This window comes from Hevea brasiliensis, unplaced genomic scaffold, assembly GCF_030052815.1.
Source record: "Hevea brasiliensis isolate MT/VB/25A 57/8 unplaced genomic scaffold, ASM3005281v1 Scaf1, whole genome shotgun sequence".
NCBI lineage: Eukaryota > Viridiplantae > Streptophyta > Magnoliopsida > Malpighiales > Euphorbiaceae > Hevea > Hevea brasiliensis.
The window spans coordinates 10,960,094-10,975,639 of NW_026614585.1; the positions used below are offsets into that span (position 1 = coordinate 10,960,094).

At 33.5% G+C, this 15,546-nt stretch overlaps 1 protein-coding gene across 1 annotated transcript; it reads left to right on the forward strand.

The window, feature by feature from the left end:
* Positions 1 to 345: 345 nt before the first annotated feature.
* Positions 346 to 12,381, forward strand: LOC110662391 (uncharacterized). The gene is made up of 4 exons (XM_058141306.1): positions 346 to 400; positions 492 to 583; positions 8,922 to 9,262; positions 11,757 to 12,381. Exons 1-4 carry the CDS (start codon positions 346 to 348, stop codon positions 11,866 to 11,868), a joined length of 600 nt encoding a protein of 199 aa, XP_057997289.1. The 3' UTR covers positions 11,869 to 12,381.
* Positions 12,382 to 15,546: the final 3,165 nt, after the last annotated feature.

Below are 15,546 nucleotides of genomic sequence, written 5' to 3' on the forward strand. Positions count from 1 at the left end.
AGTTCTATAAAATTCTTGGACTAGTCTCGGATAATAAACATCAGTGCATTCACACACAGTCAGCCATTCTTGAAATTCAAAGAGTTCCTTAAATTGAAAATCAACCTAATCAAAATTGTCCCATTTTATGAACTTACAGTCTAGAAGCACTTTGTCAACAAGAGAACCTGATGATTTTGAAGCACCCCTAGGCAAATCCCACATCGACAAAACACGGGAGAGATGCTGGGTTTATAAGTTGGTGGTTCGTAACTCCTAGTGACGCGTTTTAAAATCGTGAGGGCTTTAGCCCAGAGCGGACAATATCACTAGTGGGCCGGGCCATTACATTTGTTTTCACGCTGAATGTCAATCCCACGCACTTTCCTTCCCCTTTTCTTTTCTGGTGCCATCACCGCAGGTTCAACTTCCTCAGATGGGTCAAAGGATACACTATTGAAATTAGTTACTGGTGTTTTCCTATTTTTCTTTCAATTTCTTCTTTAAGGCAGCAACAGGGAGTTCTTCAGATGAAGAGGAGGACAACGAGGCTGCGGCTAGGGTTTTTCTTTTGGTGCGAGCCATGAATGGTGAATCAGAAGCAGTGAGGAATTGGGGACGCAATGAGGAATTAATGAGGAATTAGAGAGTGAGAGAGGTGCTCGAAGAAGATGGGTCGGTATAATGAAGAAAAATTTGATAAAAAAAAATGGGTAAGATTGGTACCGAGAACCAATAAGAAGGTGAGAGAGAAGTCGGTATGGTGAGAAAAAAAAAACTGAAGGGCTGAGGTTTCATGTAGCAGTGGATGTAAAATTGATTTTTCTAGAGTCTCGCGCTTTACCTCTTCTAGTTTACTTTATTTGAATTTTATTTTTATTTGAATGTGTATATATATATATATATGATATAGCAAAAAAATTGCAAATGAGTAAGTGCATTGATTGGCGCACAGAAAGTTCTAAGCACAGACACTTTTTGGCTTAAAATTTGAACAGCACGATATAGCAAACTAATTTTAGGCACGCAATAGTAGCATACAACTTAGTAAACTAATTTTCACAAGTACAAAAATAAGTTAGCTACTGTTATATAGAGTTTTCTTAGCAAATTAATATCACAGTAAATTACTCACAAATTAGACAATATGCAAATATATTAAATCTATATGAATTAATTTTAAGCAAGTGGTTCACTCATGCCAATTTTCCTTTTAATTTTGCAAAAGGTTTCCTCATTGAGTGGTTTTACAAAAATATCTGCAACTTGATTTTCAGAAGCAACAAATTCAATTTTGAACATGATCTCTAATAAAATGATGTCTGATCTCAATATATTTTGTTCTTGAATGTTGGACTGGATTTTTGATCAAGTTTATGGCGCTTGTGTTGTCACACCTAATTGGAACAAGATTATATTTTAAACCAAAATCTTTCAATTGTTGTTTCATCCATAAACTTTGAGCAACACAACTACCAGCAGCTATATATTCAACCTCAGCTGTAGATAGAGCCACTGAAGTTTGTTTCTTACTATGCCAAGAAACTAGTGCAAAACCAAGAAATTGACAAGTATCTGAAGTATTTTTTGTAACACCCTAGGCAAATCCCACATCGACAAAACACGGGAGAGATGCTGAGTTTATAAGTTGATGGTTCGTAACTCCTAGTGACACATTTTAAAACCGTGAGGGCTTCGGCCTAGAGCGGACAATATCACTAGTGGGCCGGGCCATTACATTTGTGGTATCAGAGCCGCTCCGCGTGCAACCTTGAACGATGGTGGGGCAAACCTCAACGAGGACGCTGAGTCCCATAAGGGGGGTGGATTGTAACACCCTAGGCAAATCCCACATCGACAAAACACGGGAGAGATACTGGGTTTATAAGATGGAGGTTCCTAACCCCTATTGACGCGTTTTAAAACCGTGAGGGCTTCGGCCCAGAGCGGACAATTTCACTAGTGGGCCGGGCCATTACATTTGTGGTATCAGAGCCGCTCCGCGTGCAACCTTGAACGATGGTGGGGCAAACCAAATGTAATGGCCCGGCCCACTAGTGAAATTGTCCGCTCTGGGCCGAAGCCCTCACGGTTTTAAAACGCGTCAATAGAGGTTAGGAACCTCCATCTTATAAACCCAGCATCTCTCCCATGTTTTGTCAATGTGGGATTTGCCTAGGGTGTTACAATCCACCCCCCTTATGGGACTCAGCGTCCTCGCTGAGGTTTGCCCCACCATCATTCAAGGTTGCACACGGAGCGGCTCTGATACCACAAATGTAATGGCCCAGCCCACTAGTGATATTGTCCGCTCTAGGCCGAAGCCCTCACGGTTTTAAAACGCGTCACTAGGAGTTACGAACCATCAACTTATAAACTCAGCAACTCTCCCATGTTTTGTCGATGTGGGATTTGCCTAGGGTGTTACATTTTTTCTATCTAATCTACTTCCAGCAAAATCTGAATCACTATAACCAACAAGATCGAATGATTCACATTTTGAATACCATAAACCAATTGAGTGTGTACCAATGAGGTATTTGAAAATTCTTTTAACAGCACTTAGATGGGATTCTTTTGGACATGATTGAAATCTTACACACAAGCAAACACTAAAATGTATGTCTGGTCTAGATGCAGTAAGATATAAGAGAGAGCCAATCATACCTCTATAAAGCTTTATATCTACTTCTTTGCCTTTTTCATCATTGTCTATTTTAATTGTTGAACTCATAGGAGTGCCAATGCTCTTCAAATCTTCCATTTTTAATTTTTTCAACATATCCTTGATGTACTATGATTGATTTATGAAGATGTCATCTTTCATTTGCTTAATTTGAAGTCCAAGGAAGAATGTGAACTCCCCCATCATACTCATCTCAAATTCATTCTGCATAATCTTAGAAAATTTCTTGTAAAGAGATTCTTTAGTAGCACCAAAAATTATATCATCAACATATATTTGCACAATGAGCATATCATTATGATGCTTTTTAACAAAAAGTGTTGTGTCCACTTTGCCTCTTTGGAAATCATTTTGTAAAAGGAATTTACTAAGTTTTTCATACCATGCTCTGGGCTTTAGTAAGTTTATAAATATAATTTGGATGCTTATGATTTTCAAAGCCTCGAGGTTGTGCAACATACACTTCCTCATTAATATAACAATTTAAAAATGCACTCTTGACATCCATTTGATAAAGCATAAAATTCTTATAACATGTAAAGGCACACAACATTCTAATAGCTTCAATTCTAGCAACCGGAGCAAAGGTTTCATCAAAATCAATACCTTCCTCTTGAATGTAGCCTTGAGCCACTAGTCTAGCTTTGTTTCTAACAACATTGCTTTTTTTATCCATTTTGTTTCTAAAAACCCATTTAGTACCAATAATTGAATGACTTTTAGGTTTAGGAACCAAATTCCAAACCTTGTTTCTCTCAAATTGATTGAGTTCTTCTTGCATGGCAAGAATCCAACTTTCATCATTTTGAGCTTCTTCAAAACATTTAGATTCAATTTGTGAAACAAAGGCAACATTACCAAAATATTTTCTCAATTGTGCTTTAGTCATCATCCTTTGAGATGGATCATCATGATGTCTTCTTGGGATGATTTCTATGGAATCTCCATTTTTTAGGTAAATCTTCATGTTGGGGTCCATACACTTGTAATTCTTCCAAATTTGGCATTTCTTCATTGATTTGATCATTGTTGGCATTATGGATGTCTGTTGTGGTATCTCCTTGAGTTTCTTCAACTTTGATTTTACATTTTCTTTTCCAAACACCTGCTCATTATTATTATTAAAAACATCTTTCCTTCTAATAGAAGGGTTAGCCTCATCAAACAAAACATAAATAGTTTCCTCAATAACTAATGTTCTTCTATTAAACACCCTATATGCTTTACTCTTTGTTGAGTACCCAAGAAAGATTTCTTCATCGGATTTAGCATCAAATCTCTTCAAGTTATCCTTCTTGTTATTTAAGATATAGCACTTACATCCAAATGCTCTGAAATATAAAATATTTGGTTTTCTTCCTTTCCAAAGCTCATAGGGGGTCTTTTTCAAAAATGGTCTAATCAAAATTCTATTCAACACATAGCAAGAAGTATTAATAGCTTCAGTCCAAAAATACTTTGGCAAATTATTTTCATTCAACATGGTTTTAGTCATCTCTTGTAAAGTCCTATTTTTCCTTTCTACAACCCCATTTTGTTGTGGAATTCTATGAGCTGAAAAGTTATGGTTGATTCCATGTTCATCACAATATTTCTCAAATAAATGATTTTCAAATTCAGTTCCATGATCACTCCTTATAGATGTGATGCAAAAACTTTTTTCATTTTGAACCATTTTACTAAAAGAGGTGAATTTCTCAAAAGTTTCATCTTTATGAGTAAGGAAGAATGTCCATGTATATCTTGAATAGTCATCAATAATAACCAAAGTATATGTCTTCCAACCAAGACTAGCAGGAGACACGGATCCAAACAAATCAAGATGAAGCAATTCTAATGGCTTATTAGTAGAAACAATATTTTTAGATTTAAAAAATGCTCTAGTATACTTTCCTAGTGCACATACCCTACATTGAAATTCATTTTCATAGTTAATCTTAGGAAGACCTTTAATAAGTTCTTTCTTAGATAATTTTGAGAGTGTTTGCATGCTTGCATGTCCTAATCTTCTACGCCATAAATAACTAAAATTATCAAAAGATATTAGACATGTACCATGATTAGTTTCAATGTTATTCATGTCAAGCAAGTAAAAATTATTAGATCTATTGGCAATGAACAATGTGTCATTATTTAAGTTACTAATTGTGCAATGAGAAGAAGTAAACTTTACCTCAAAACCTTTATCACAAAGTTGGCTTACACTTAGCAAGTTGTATTTCAAACCTTCAATAAGTGATACATCTTCAATGCAAGGTTTGGTTTTAATTGTGTCATTTCTAATTATTTTTCCTTTTCCTTTATCTCCAAATTTCACATGTCCTCCATCTACCATTGTGATTTTTGAAAACTTGTCCTTTTCACCGATCATGTGTTTTGAACAACCACTATCTATATACCATTTTTCACTTTCCTTCATCCCTTTGAAACAAACCTGAAATTTAATCATTTAGCTTTAGGTGCCCAAGCAACTTTGGGTCCTTGGGGGTTAGTGACTTTAGGTAAGGTTCCCTTTGGCACCCATACCTTCTTTACCTTAAGAAAACCCTTCCTAACTGCACAAGAACTAATCATATGACCTCTTTGATTGCAATAATAACATGTGACATTAGGCAAGGAGGATGTAGATGCTTTAATGAAATGATTCTTGTAGTTATCCTAGTTTATGAAACTGTCAAAACCAATTCCATATTTTTCATTTGAAATTCTTTGATTTCCAAGAAATACATCTAGAGCTTCTTTTCCTTTTGTAAATTTTGCTAAATCATTTGTCAAAGATTCTATTTTAGCTTCAAGAACTTTATTTTTCTCAATAAGCTTTTCACAAGTTTCTTTTGAGTTTTTCAACTCCAAATCTAGCTCTTTAAATAAAGCAATTTGTCCTTTGTAAAATTCATTTTCTTTATACACATTGGACATGGCAATATTTTGTGATCTCAATGATTCAATTTCTAAATTCATTTTAGTGCACTTTCTCTTATAGTTTCTATACTCATCATATACTTTAGCAAATGCAAGTTCAAGTTCCTCTACATTAGGAGGTTCAAGAGAATTTACCTCATTATTACTTTCTTCTTCATTTTGTGAACTTTCGACTTTCTCTTCAAATGCCATCATACAAAGATGAGCAATCTCTTTGTCACTTGATTCATCATTTGAAGATTCTTCACTATTGCTCCATATAACTTTCATAGCTTTCTTGCACTTGTCTTTTTTTCCTTTCTTCTTTTTGAGCAATGGACATTTGGGCTTGATATGTCCTGGTTTGTGATATTCATAACATACAATTTCTTCTTTTGATTCCTTGAAATGTTTATCCTTAGGAGTATACTTTTTTAAGAATTTCTTGTATTTACTTCCTCCCTTCTTGAAAGCTCTTTTGAATTTTCTTGCAAGCATAGCCATTTCATCATCATCATCACTTGATGCACTTGAGTTGTCACTTGAGTCAACTTTAAGTACAACCCATTTCTTCTTCTCTTCATCCTTATTAGATTTGAGAGCAATACTTTTCTTCTTCTTTTACTCATTTTCAACTTCATCTTTCTTATATACCATTTTATGTGCAATAAGAGATCCAATGAGTTCATCATAGGTGAATGTTTTAAAATCCTTGGTATCTTGGATAACTGTAGTCTTTGCTTCCCAAGATTTTGGAAGTAATCTAAGAATTTTCATCACAAGTTCGGCTTCCTCAAATCTTTTGCCAAGTGCTTTGAGGAGATTGACAAGATCCATAAACCTTGTACTCATATCTGCAATTAATTCTCCTGGCTTCATTTCAAATAGCTCATAATCTCAGATAAGGAGGTTTGCTTTGGATTCCTTGACGACATCCGTTCCTTCATAAGTGACCTCAAGCTTATCCCAAATATCCTTAGCAGTTTGACATCCTGAAACATGATTGTATTTATTAAGGCCAAGTGAGCAATGCAAAATATTAATAGTTTTAGCATTTACAGAAATTTTCTTCCAATCATTGTCATCATATTCATCTTCATTTTTAGGAACTTTAGTATTTCCTTGACCATTTTTTTTTAGGAACATATGGACCATTTTTAATAATTCTCCATGCATCAATATCCACAGATTGTATGAAATTTCTCATTCTAACTTTCCAAAATGAGTAATTAGTGCCATTGAAGAGTAGTGGTCTAGTAATTGAGTAGCCTTCAGCTAGTGGTGCGGGTATACCGGCAGTGTTGCTAGATGAACCAGCCATTGGGGATCACTCCAAGGTTGTAACACCTTAAGCAAGAGAGACAAGCTCTAATACTAATTTGTTGTCCTAAAATAGTCCAAGAGGGTGGTGAATTGGACTTAAACAATTTTTCGGCCCTTGCTTGCAGCCTAATAAAAAATTGTGGCTTTGTTCAACTAAGTACTCCTAAATATATAGTGAAAGTGATATGTGTTTCAAGAATATGTCCCTAAATTGCAATTCAAGTCTCAATCAATATTTATAGTAATTTTTAACATAACATGCATAATAAAATATTCAGCTAATTTCTTAACCTACTAAATATATCTTTAAGTATATCAACTCAATCTATTCAATCAACATTCAATATCATGCATAGTAATTAAATTACACAAAAGTAAAGAGACTAAGGTTAGAGAAATCAAACACAATAATTTTTATAGTGGTTCGGCTTAACTAGCCTACATCTACTCTTTCAAAGATCTCTCTTTGAGTCTTCTCTCCACTATTTGCTCTTTTAAAGGCAAGAGACCAAAAGCCTTTTATAAATTCTTCAACACCAAGCTTTTACCAAGGTAGCTTGAACCCTTAACAAGTGCTATCTCAAGCACTCACACTCATAAGCTTCAATAGGTGCTTGTACAACCTCTCTTAAGTGCAATTTAATGTTTTAACACTCACTCTCACTCAATACAAATCAAACTATAAAGAAGAGATGAGTTGATTTGCCAATGGTAGCTCAAACACTTTAAAGCTCTTGAATGAAAGCAATAAATAAAAAATCAAGATTATAGTACAATTGTAAGCTTTCAGCAAGTGTAAAATGAAGTAAAGAAAGTGTATTTATAGTCCCAAATTATTTTAGACTGTTTGAAATCTTTTTAGAATGTTATACACTCTGTTCTAGGCAAAATAGCCGTTATTTTATTTTTTTGTACGAAGTAGAGTAACTCTGATCATTAAGCAAACTAATGAAATTTTTGGCGACAGTAGTAAACTAGTTAGCAAACTATAATTTTAGTAAAAACATTAGCAAAACTAATATTTTAGCAAACAAGTTAGCAAACTAATTTACCAGATGCCTATTTCAAATTGTAATATTTAAAAATCTAATTTAGACCTTAAGAGAAATATATATTCCAATAACAATATCCAAGGTCATGATGAGAGAAAATTTTATAAAATAATTGAAAGAAAAATTAATTTTGAGCTCCAATTGACTAACTTTTATCTATTCTTTTTACACAAGTCCTAAGACTCAATTCCTAACTCTATGACTTTCATACCTTTACTTCGAGTCTTAGCTTTCATAATCTTGTTCTTTCTCAACTTAGATTCATCTTGAGATGCCTTTGAGTGCGTTTCCTCCTTAGATGCAATCTCAAGGATTCTTCATGAATAAGAGAAAGAATCTACACATTACTTGAAATTAAGTTAGATAGATTCTAGTTGAGTTTTGTTATCATCAAAATCAATGCTCATTTTGAGCTACACGGAGTCAACAATTATTTATTGAATTAAATTATTTAAAAATAAATAAAATAATTATAAATATTAAATTAATATTTATGAAATATGAAATTTAAAAAAAATCAAAATATTAAATATTGAAACTATATTTAAAATATATTAATTTAATCCTTATATACAATAAATAATAATTTTTTAATTTTACAAATTAATCCTTATATGTTTATTAATTAAAAAAATATAAGGACTTATTTGTAAATAGTTATAATATTTAGGATTATTTTGTAAAATATATAAATTATTTTGTAATTCAAAAAATTTTTTAAGGACCTTAAAGTAATTAATAAATATTTTTAAGGACAAAAAAATAGTTGGATATTTTTTAGAGTAGCGTCTAATAGCCAGACGCTACTCTAAGTAGCATCCCTCTATTTTTTCAGCAATTGTATATATTTTTTTTAATTTTTTATTTACTGATCGCTACCTATATTAGTAATCAGCTATCTCTCTCATCTACTTAAGCTAAAACACCCTCTTTTGATAAATAATTTTGAAGTCACCCATTTTGATAAATTTTTTTTCCAGTCGCCTCCCTTTGCTAAATTGCCCTGGTTTCTTCATACTGATATTTTTGGTATTGTTAGAGATTGTTGGAACGTCTCTTTAGAGGACCCTTTGTTGCATCGTCTTTCTCTGTGCCATCAACGTCTTAGTAGTTGGGCTCGCTCTTTATGTAGAGATTATAAACCTAAAATTAATAAGTTGAAGGCTGATTTACTTGCATTACGGGATTTTGAGGATGGTACAGTTGCCAATCAGGAGGTGGAGATTAAAATTGCGTTGAATAATTTGCTTGCGGAAGAGGAGATTTATTGGAAGCAATGTGCTAAATCATTTTGGCTCAAAGATGGAGACAGTAATACGAGGTATTTTTCATGCACGGGCTTCCACTAGAAAACGAATTAATCAGATCAATGCTCTTTAAGATGATTCAGGTTAGTGGTTCAGTGATCAAGACGGTATGGGATCTCTTGTGTTTAATTATTTCTTTAATTTGTTTTCAGAGTCTAGAGGGCACTTTACTAGTGTCACTAATCTTGTTACCCCGCGTGTTTCTGAAGTGGATAATGAAAGACTATTAGCTCCTTTTAATGATGATGAATTTTGCATCAGATGTATCTGGATAAGTCTCTTGGCCCTGATAGACTTAATCTAGATTTTTTCCAAAAATTTTGGCATATTATTGGTGATGCTATTGTCAGGAGTTGTAAAGTTTGGATGAGTTTAGGTGTTTTTCCAACTGATCTTAACGAAACCATTATTGTTTTGATTCCTAAGAAGGACAGTCCGGTTTCCTTCAAGGACCTTAAACCTATTTCCCTGTACAACATTTTATATAGAATTATTGCTAAGGTTCTTGCTAACCACCTAAAATATATTTTCCCAGATATTATTTCTCCTTTTCAGTCTGCTTTTGTTCCAGGGCTTCTGATCACAGATACTGTTATGGTTGCCTTTGAGATTATTCATCACATGAAAATGAAGGTAATAAGGGTGAGGTTGCTTTGAAGATTGACATTAGCAAAGCCTATGATAAAGTGGATTGGAATTATTTAAGACAGATGATGCTTCAGCTAGGTTTCGATCCTACATGGGTTTCTCTTATTATGACTTGTGTCTCTACTGTCTCTTATAAAGTGGCTTTAAATGGTACTGAGATTGGGCTTATTTATCCTTTTCGTGGACTCCATCATGGTGATCCATTGTCTCCCTACTTGTTCATTATTTGTGCTGAAGGTTTATCTATGTTGTTCAATAGAGCGGAGCGGAGGGGTGATATTCATGGCAGTAAGGTTAGTTGACAAGGGCCTAGTGTTTCGCATCTTTCATTTGTTGCTAATAGTCTTTCCTTTTTAAGAGCAAACCCTAGAGAGACCTCCCATGTCAAAGATATTTTAACTGTTTATGAGGAAGTGTCAAGATAAGCTATTAATTTTTAGAAATCTGGTATTTTCTTTAGTGCCAATTCTCCTGTTGAAGTTTGACAAGAAATAACTAATATCTTAAATATTTTATCTCCTTATGATCATGGCAAATATTTGGGTCTTTCGTCTTTAGTGGATAAAAAAAAAGGCAGATTTTTGCTTTTTTCAAAGAGAGACTTTGGAGGCGTATTTCTGGGTGGAAGGGTAGATTTTTATCGTGGGCAGGTAAGGAAGTTTTGCTTAAGTCTGTGGCTCAAGCTATCCCTTCTTATTGTATAAGTGTTTTTTACATCCCCCTATCTACTTATGAGGAATTACAGAGGATAATGAATTCTTTTTGGTGGGGTTCAAAACAGAATGGACAGAGGAATATTCATTGGACGACTTGGCATTGGATGTGCTCTAAAAAAGAGGTTAGTGGTTTAGGCTTCCGAAATCTTAGTTGTTTTAACTTAGCCATGCTTGGAATGCAGGTTTAGCGTTTACTTATTAATCCTTGTACTCTTCTCTATACGATTTTCAAAGCTAAATATTTCCCAAGGGGGGACTTTTTAGAAGCTCCGGAGGGATTTAATCCCAATTTTGTCTCAAAGAGTCAATTGCAATCCACGAATTTGTTGAGGAAAGGGTTGAGATGGAGGGTTGGGAATGGTAGGAAGATCAAGGTTTGGAGTGATCCTTGGCTTTGTCGGGATTCAAACTTCTATATTGAAACTCCTTTAATTGCAGAACATGAAGATCTTCTGATAAATGACCTTGTATTTAGTGGCGATGGTTGTTGGGATATTCACAAAATTCAGAGCCTATTTATTCCTAGTGTTGTGGATTATATTCCTAGAATTACTTTTACTCATATTCAGTCAGAGGATAGTTATATTTGGCATTTTTCAAGGCACGGTATGTATACTGTTAAATCTGAATATCATTTAATTTTTGACGAGAGATATGGTAATAATTTTATGGGACCTATGATTAATTGGAAGAAGCTTTATCATACTCCTCTTCCACCAAAAGTAAAAAATTTTCTTTGGAGGGCTATTAATGGAATTCTTCCAACGAAAATTAACCAGAAGTAAAGAATTTTCTTTGGAGGGCTATTAATGGAATTCTTCCAACGAAATTTAATTTATTACGGAGGGGTGTTGCTGTGGATAGTTCTTGTCTTTTTTGTGGTGTTAATGAAGACACTGATCATGCTTTGATTTTATATCATAATGCCATGGCGTGTTGGGCCTTAGTTGGTGCGTTTATCAATGATAATTTTCAGAATTTGTTGATGTTGGTGCAATACGTTCTCTCTCATTCAGACTCTGATTTTGTGGCTTGCTATCTTATGCTTCTGTGGAGCTTATGAAGCAAACGAAATCAAATGTTCTTCCAAGGTATTACATATAATCATGAGGAGGTTATCTCCTTTGTGGCTTATGTTTTGCAGGAATGGAAAGCCGCTCAATCTTGTCCTCCCATGTGTGATGGTCACTCTCCACAGGTTGACGTTCCTACTTCGTGGCTTCCTCCCCATTGGGTACTCTCAAGAGCAATGTTGATGCTGGTCTTTCCATGGGAGACAATAAAACCAGTTTTGGTGCAGTGGTTAGGGGTCTAGGTGGCTTATTTCATGCGGCTTTGTTAGGTTTTCATAATGGCTTGTTGTCTCCTTCAATTGCCGAAGCAGTTGCTTTCCATGAAACCCTATCCTTGCTTTTGACAATGACCTATGGTCCTGTTATTGTGGAAACTGATTGTAAGGAAGTGTTTAATGCCATGAGGTCTAGGGAAGAGGATTTATCAGAATTTGGTCAGGTCATTTCCAATTGTAAATTGCTTTTGTCTTAGGGATTAGGTATTTCCCTTCAGTGGGTTAAGTGACAAGCTAATAAAGCTGCTCATTCTCTTGCGAGGGCGGCTTTAGTCCTTCTGTGTGGTTTGAGATTCCTAGTTCTATTTCTGATATTTTGTATTCTGAGGTTTACCGGGTTTTTTCACTTAACACTATGGGTTCTAGGTTGGGTGTATCTAGGGAATCTGATGACCGGATTTAGTTTGGATCTATTCTGTAAAGTTTTTATTGGTTTTTAATAAAAATTTTAATTTCAAAAAAAAATATTGTTTAATTTATAAAGAATTATTATTATTATTATTATTATTTTAAAACTAAAAATAAAATTAACTAAATAACATAATTAATTATTATTAGTATTTGTATTGTTTTAAAAACTTTCACCTAGGTGGTAAATTAATCAAAGATCACTCTCACAGCTAACCTCAATGATAAAAGAGACAAGAGTCTCATTTCTTTATTTTTATTTTTCTTTCTTTTTAATTTTGTTGTGTTTTAGCAGATCAAAACGTGTACAACAGGCAGAGCTAGAAAAATCTTTTAGGGGCCAAAATAAATGATATAATAAATGATATATTTATCTTGATATAGAGTCAATATCATTAATATCAAAAGTTTTCTTTTATCATAAGAAAATCTAAGAAAAACTTAACAAACAGGTTCATTCTAAACTTAGGCCATCAGACCTATCAGATACACTAAAAATCGAACCCAAAACCTGTAATGTTAAGTGAAAAAAACCTAGAGCATACATATCAACATTTAAAACATGCAAAAAGTTAATGTAATTAAAAACTACAGGTATAATATCAAGCTAACTCTTGCAAAAACAATAAAATATATAAAAACATAAATCCATGTTCTTTTTTTATTTTATTTTTAAGTTGTGCACGTCACTCTTTTATTGAGTAGAATTCATCTATGATATTGTTCATGGTAAATTTTTTAGTAATTTCTCTTTTGATATAGACAATCAAGGAATCTCTAAGAAAGTCATCTTCCATCCTATTGCGAAGTCTTGTCTTGATAATTTTAATGGCTGAAAAAGCATGCTCTGTAGTTGCTGTTGAAACAGTAGTTAAAATAAGCTAAATCAATCTATCAACCAATGGATAAGCCTTTGACTTCATGGTTTCATTTAATTCCCTACATAAATTTGCCATGGTTGACAAATTCTGCAAATCTGGATGGTTAAGTACATCAAGTTCATAATGTTGCAATTGAAATCTCAAATGAAGTTTTTCTTGATCTGAAAAATCTTGATGATAAAATTTCTCCACAAAAGAGTATATATCATCAACTTTAAATGATTTAAAGGTATCTCTAGGATCTAAAGCTACACTAAAAATAAGAAGTTCTATTGCTTGTTCACTAAACCTATTATTTAACTCCTGCAATTGATGATATATAGCAACTGTGAATATATCTACTAGATAATGGTGCTCCACTATCACTAAATTCTTCTAACGACGAGATCGGATTATGTCAGAAAAGCTAGCATTCATATCAGGAACTTGAATTTGTTGCCTATTACAAATTGAAGTCACAATATCCAAAAGAGCTTTGTAACCTGTATCTCTTAATTTTTGAATCAATAATTTTGTACTAGACATTAGATGCATGGCATTTAAAATGTCTTGAGATTTTTGCTACAAAGCCTAGCATAATACATTAGTAATGCCCATAATTTCCTTTATCACATGCGAAGCAAACACAAAATCAAATGACATTAGAAAATTAATAGCAGAAGTAGCATTACCGTGTTGAGAGTATGTAGATCCTTTAATGGCTATGTTTTGTAAAATTGAGCAAGTTACACCATACTTTTTTAATAAGCTGCAAATTAAATTAAAATAAGAACCCCATCTTGTATATCCAAGTCGTTGCAAAGCTCCAATTTGATTAGCTCCTCTTCCACTTTCAAGCTCATTAATTGAAATCAAATGTGCAATTTCAGCTGATTGGTTAGCTTGTAATTCATCATTGCGCTTGCAAGAAGCAGCAATAATGTTGACAATAAAGGTAAGATTTTGGAAAAAAAAAAAACGAATGAACATCTACTATCTCTCTTGCTGCAGCAACAAGAGTTAATTGTAATTGATGAGCCAAACAGTGCATATAATAAGTATGAGGACAATCTTTAAGAAACAAACCTTGCAATCCATTCCACTCACCATGCATGTTACTGGCTCCATCATATCCTTGATCACATATATTCTAAATATTAAGGTTATGATAAGACAAAGTATATGAAATCTCTTTTTTAAGTGTTGCCGTAGATGTGTCTTTAACATGCACTAAATCTAAAAATCGTTCTTTTGCAAAACCATCTTTATCAACAAACCTCACAATAATAGCTATTTGCTCTCTTTTGGATTCATCTTGAGCTTCATTTATTATTAAGCAAAACTTAGAAGCACCAATTTCATCTCGAATTATTCTTTGTGCATTTCTAGCATAAACATATAAGATTTCCTTTTGAATTCCTGGTGATGCATATGTAGTATTTTGGGGGGCATTTTCTAAGACTACATGCATTATCTAAGACTACCTCACTTACTTCATTATTATATGATGTTAAAAGTTCTAATAGTTCAAATAAATTAGCTTGATTTTTTGATTCAAAACGTTCATCATGCCCTCTGAAAGAACAAGCTTGAAAAGTTAACCATTGAATAACATCTATTGAGGCTTTGATGCATAGTCGATTCTTCAAAATTTGTTGTGATGTTTGCTTTTGGATCATCTTTTCAATATGACATGACTGATTTTTAAATCCTATAAGCACTTCACAGCCATATTATGTGTTGAATTTGAATTTTTCCCAACATGAGATAAAAATGCACAATCTCTTCTATTGTTGACTTTTTTCCAATTTCTAAAACCTACTGCAGTGAATGTATCAAATCTAGGCTTTTCACTTGATTTTTTGAAAAGATAGCATGGAAGACAAAATGTAGCATCTTTTCTCTAACTATGGAAAACTTTTAAACCAATGGGATTGGCACCTATGAGGATGGCTTTTTGAACCCGAAAATGGATATTCAAATTCAGATGGAAGATATCGATATGACCAAAATTGAATATATACTCTTCGAATTTCATCTTGTTGATTAATTGAATATTCCCAATTTGTAGGCTTAAACTTGGATTACACACTGAAGAAGCAAAATCAACCTCCTCAGGATCAATTCTTGGAAGCTTAAGTTTGTATATCTCTCTTATACTCTTGCACGCGAAAACTCACTAAAGTTAAAGCGTGAACAAGTACAAGCTCACTTTATCTTATAAAATGAAATATTCAACTAATAAATTGGGGGGGAGGGGGGGTAATTGGAACTCTGGATCTTTTAGTCCGAAAAACTCATACTATATGAAGAAATCA

What these genes read in the sequence shown, in the direction of transcription:
- LOC110662391 (XM_058141306.1), top strand. Translation starts at nt 346, where the DNA reads ATGTCAATCCCACGCACTTTCCTTCCCCTTTTCTTTTCTGGTGCCATC. An exon ending in TTCTGGTGCCATCACCGCAG is followed by an intron (nt 401 to 491) that starts GTTCAACTTCCT and finishes TCTTTAAGGCAG; the next exon opens with CAACAGGGAGTTCTTCAGAT. An exon ending in GATGGAGACAGTAATACGAG is followed by an intron (nt 9,263 to 11,756) that starts GTATTTTTCATG and finishes TATGTTTTGCAG; the next exon opens with GAATGGAAAGCCGCTCAATC.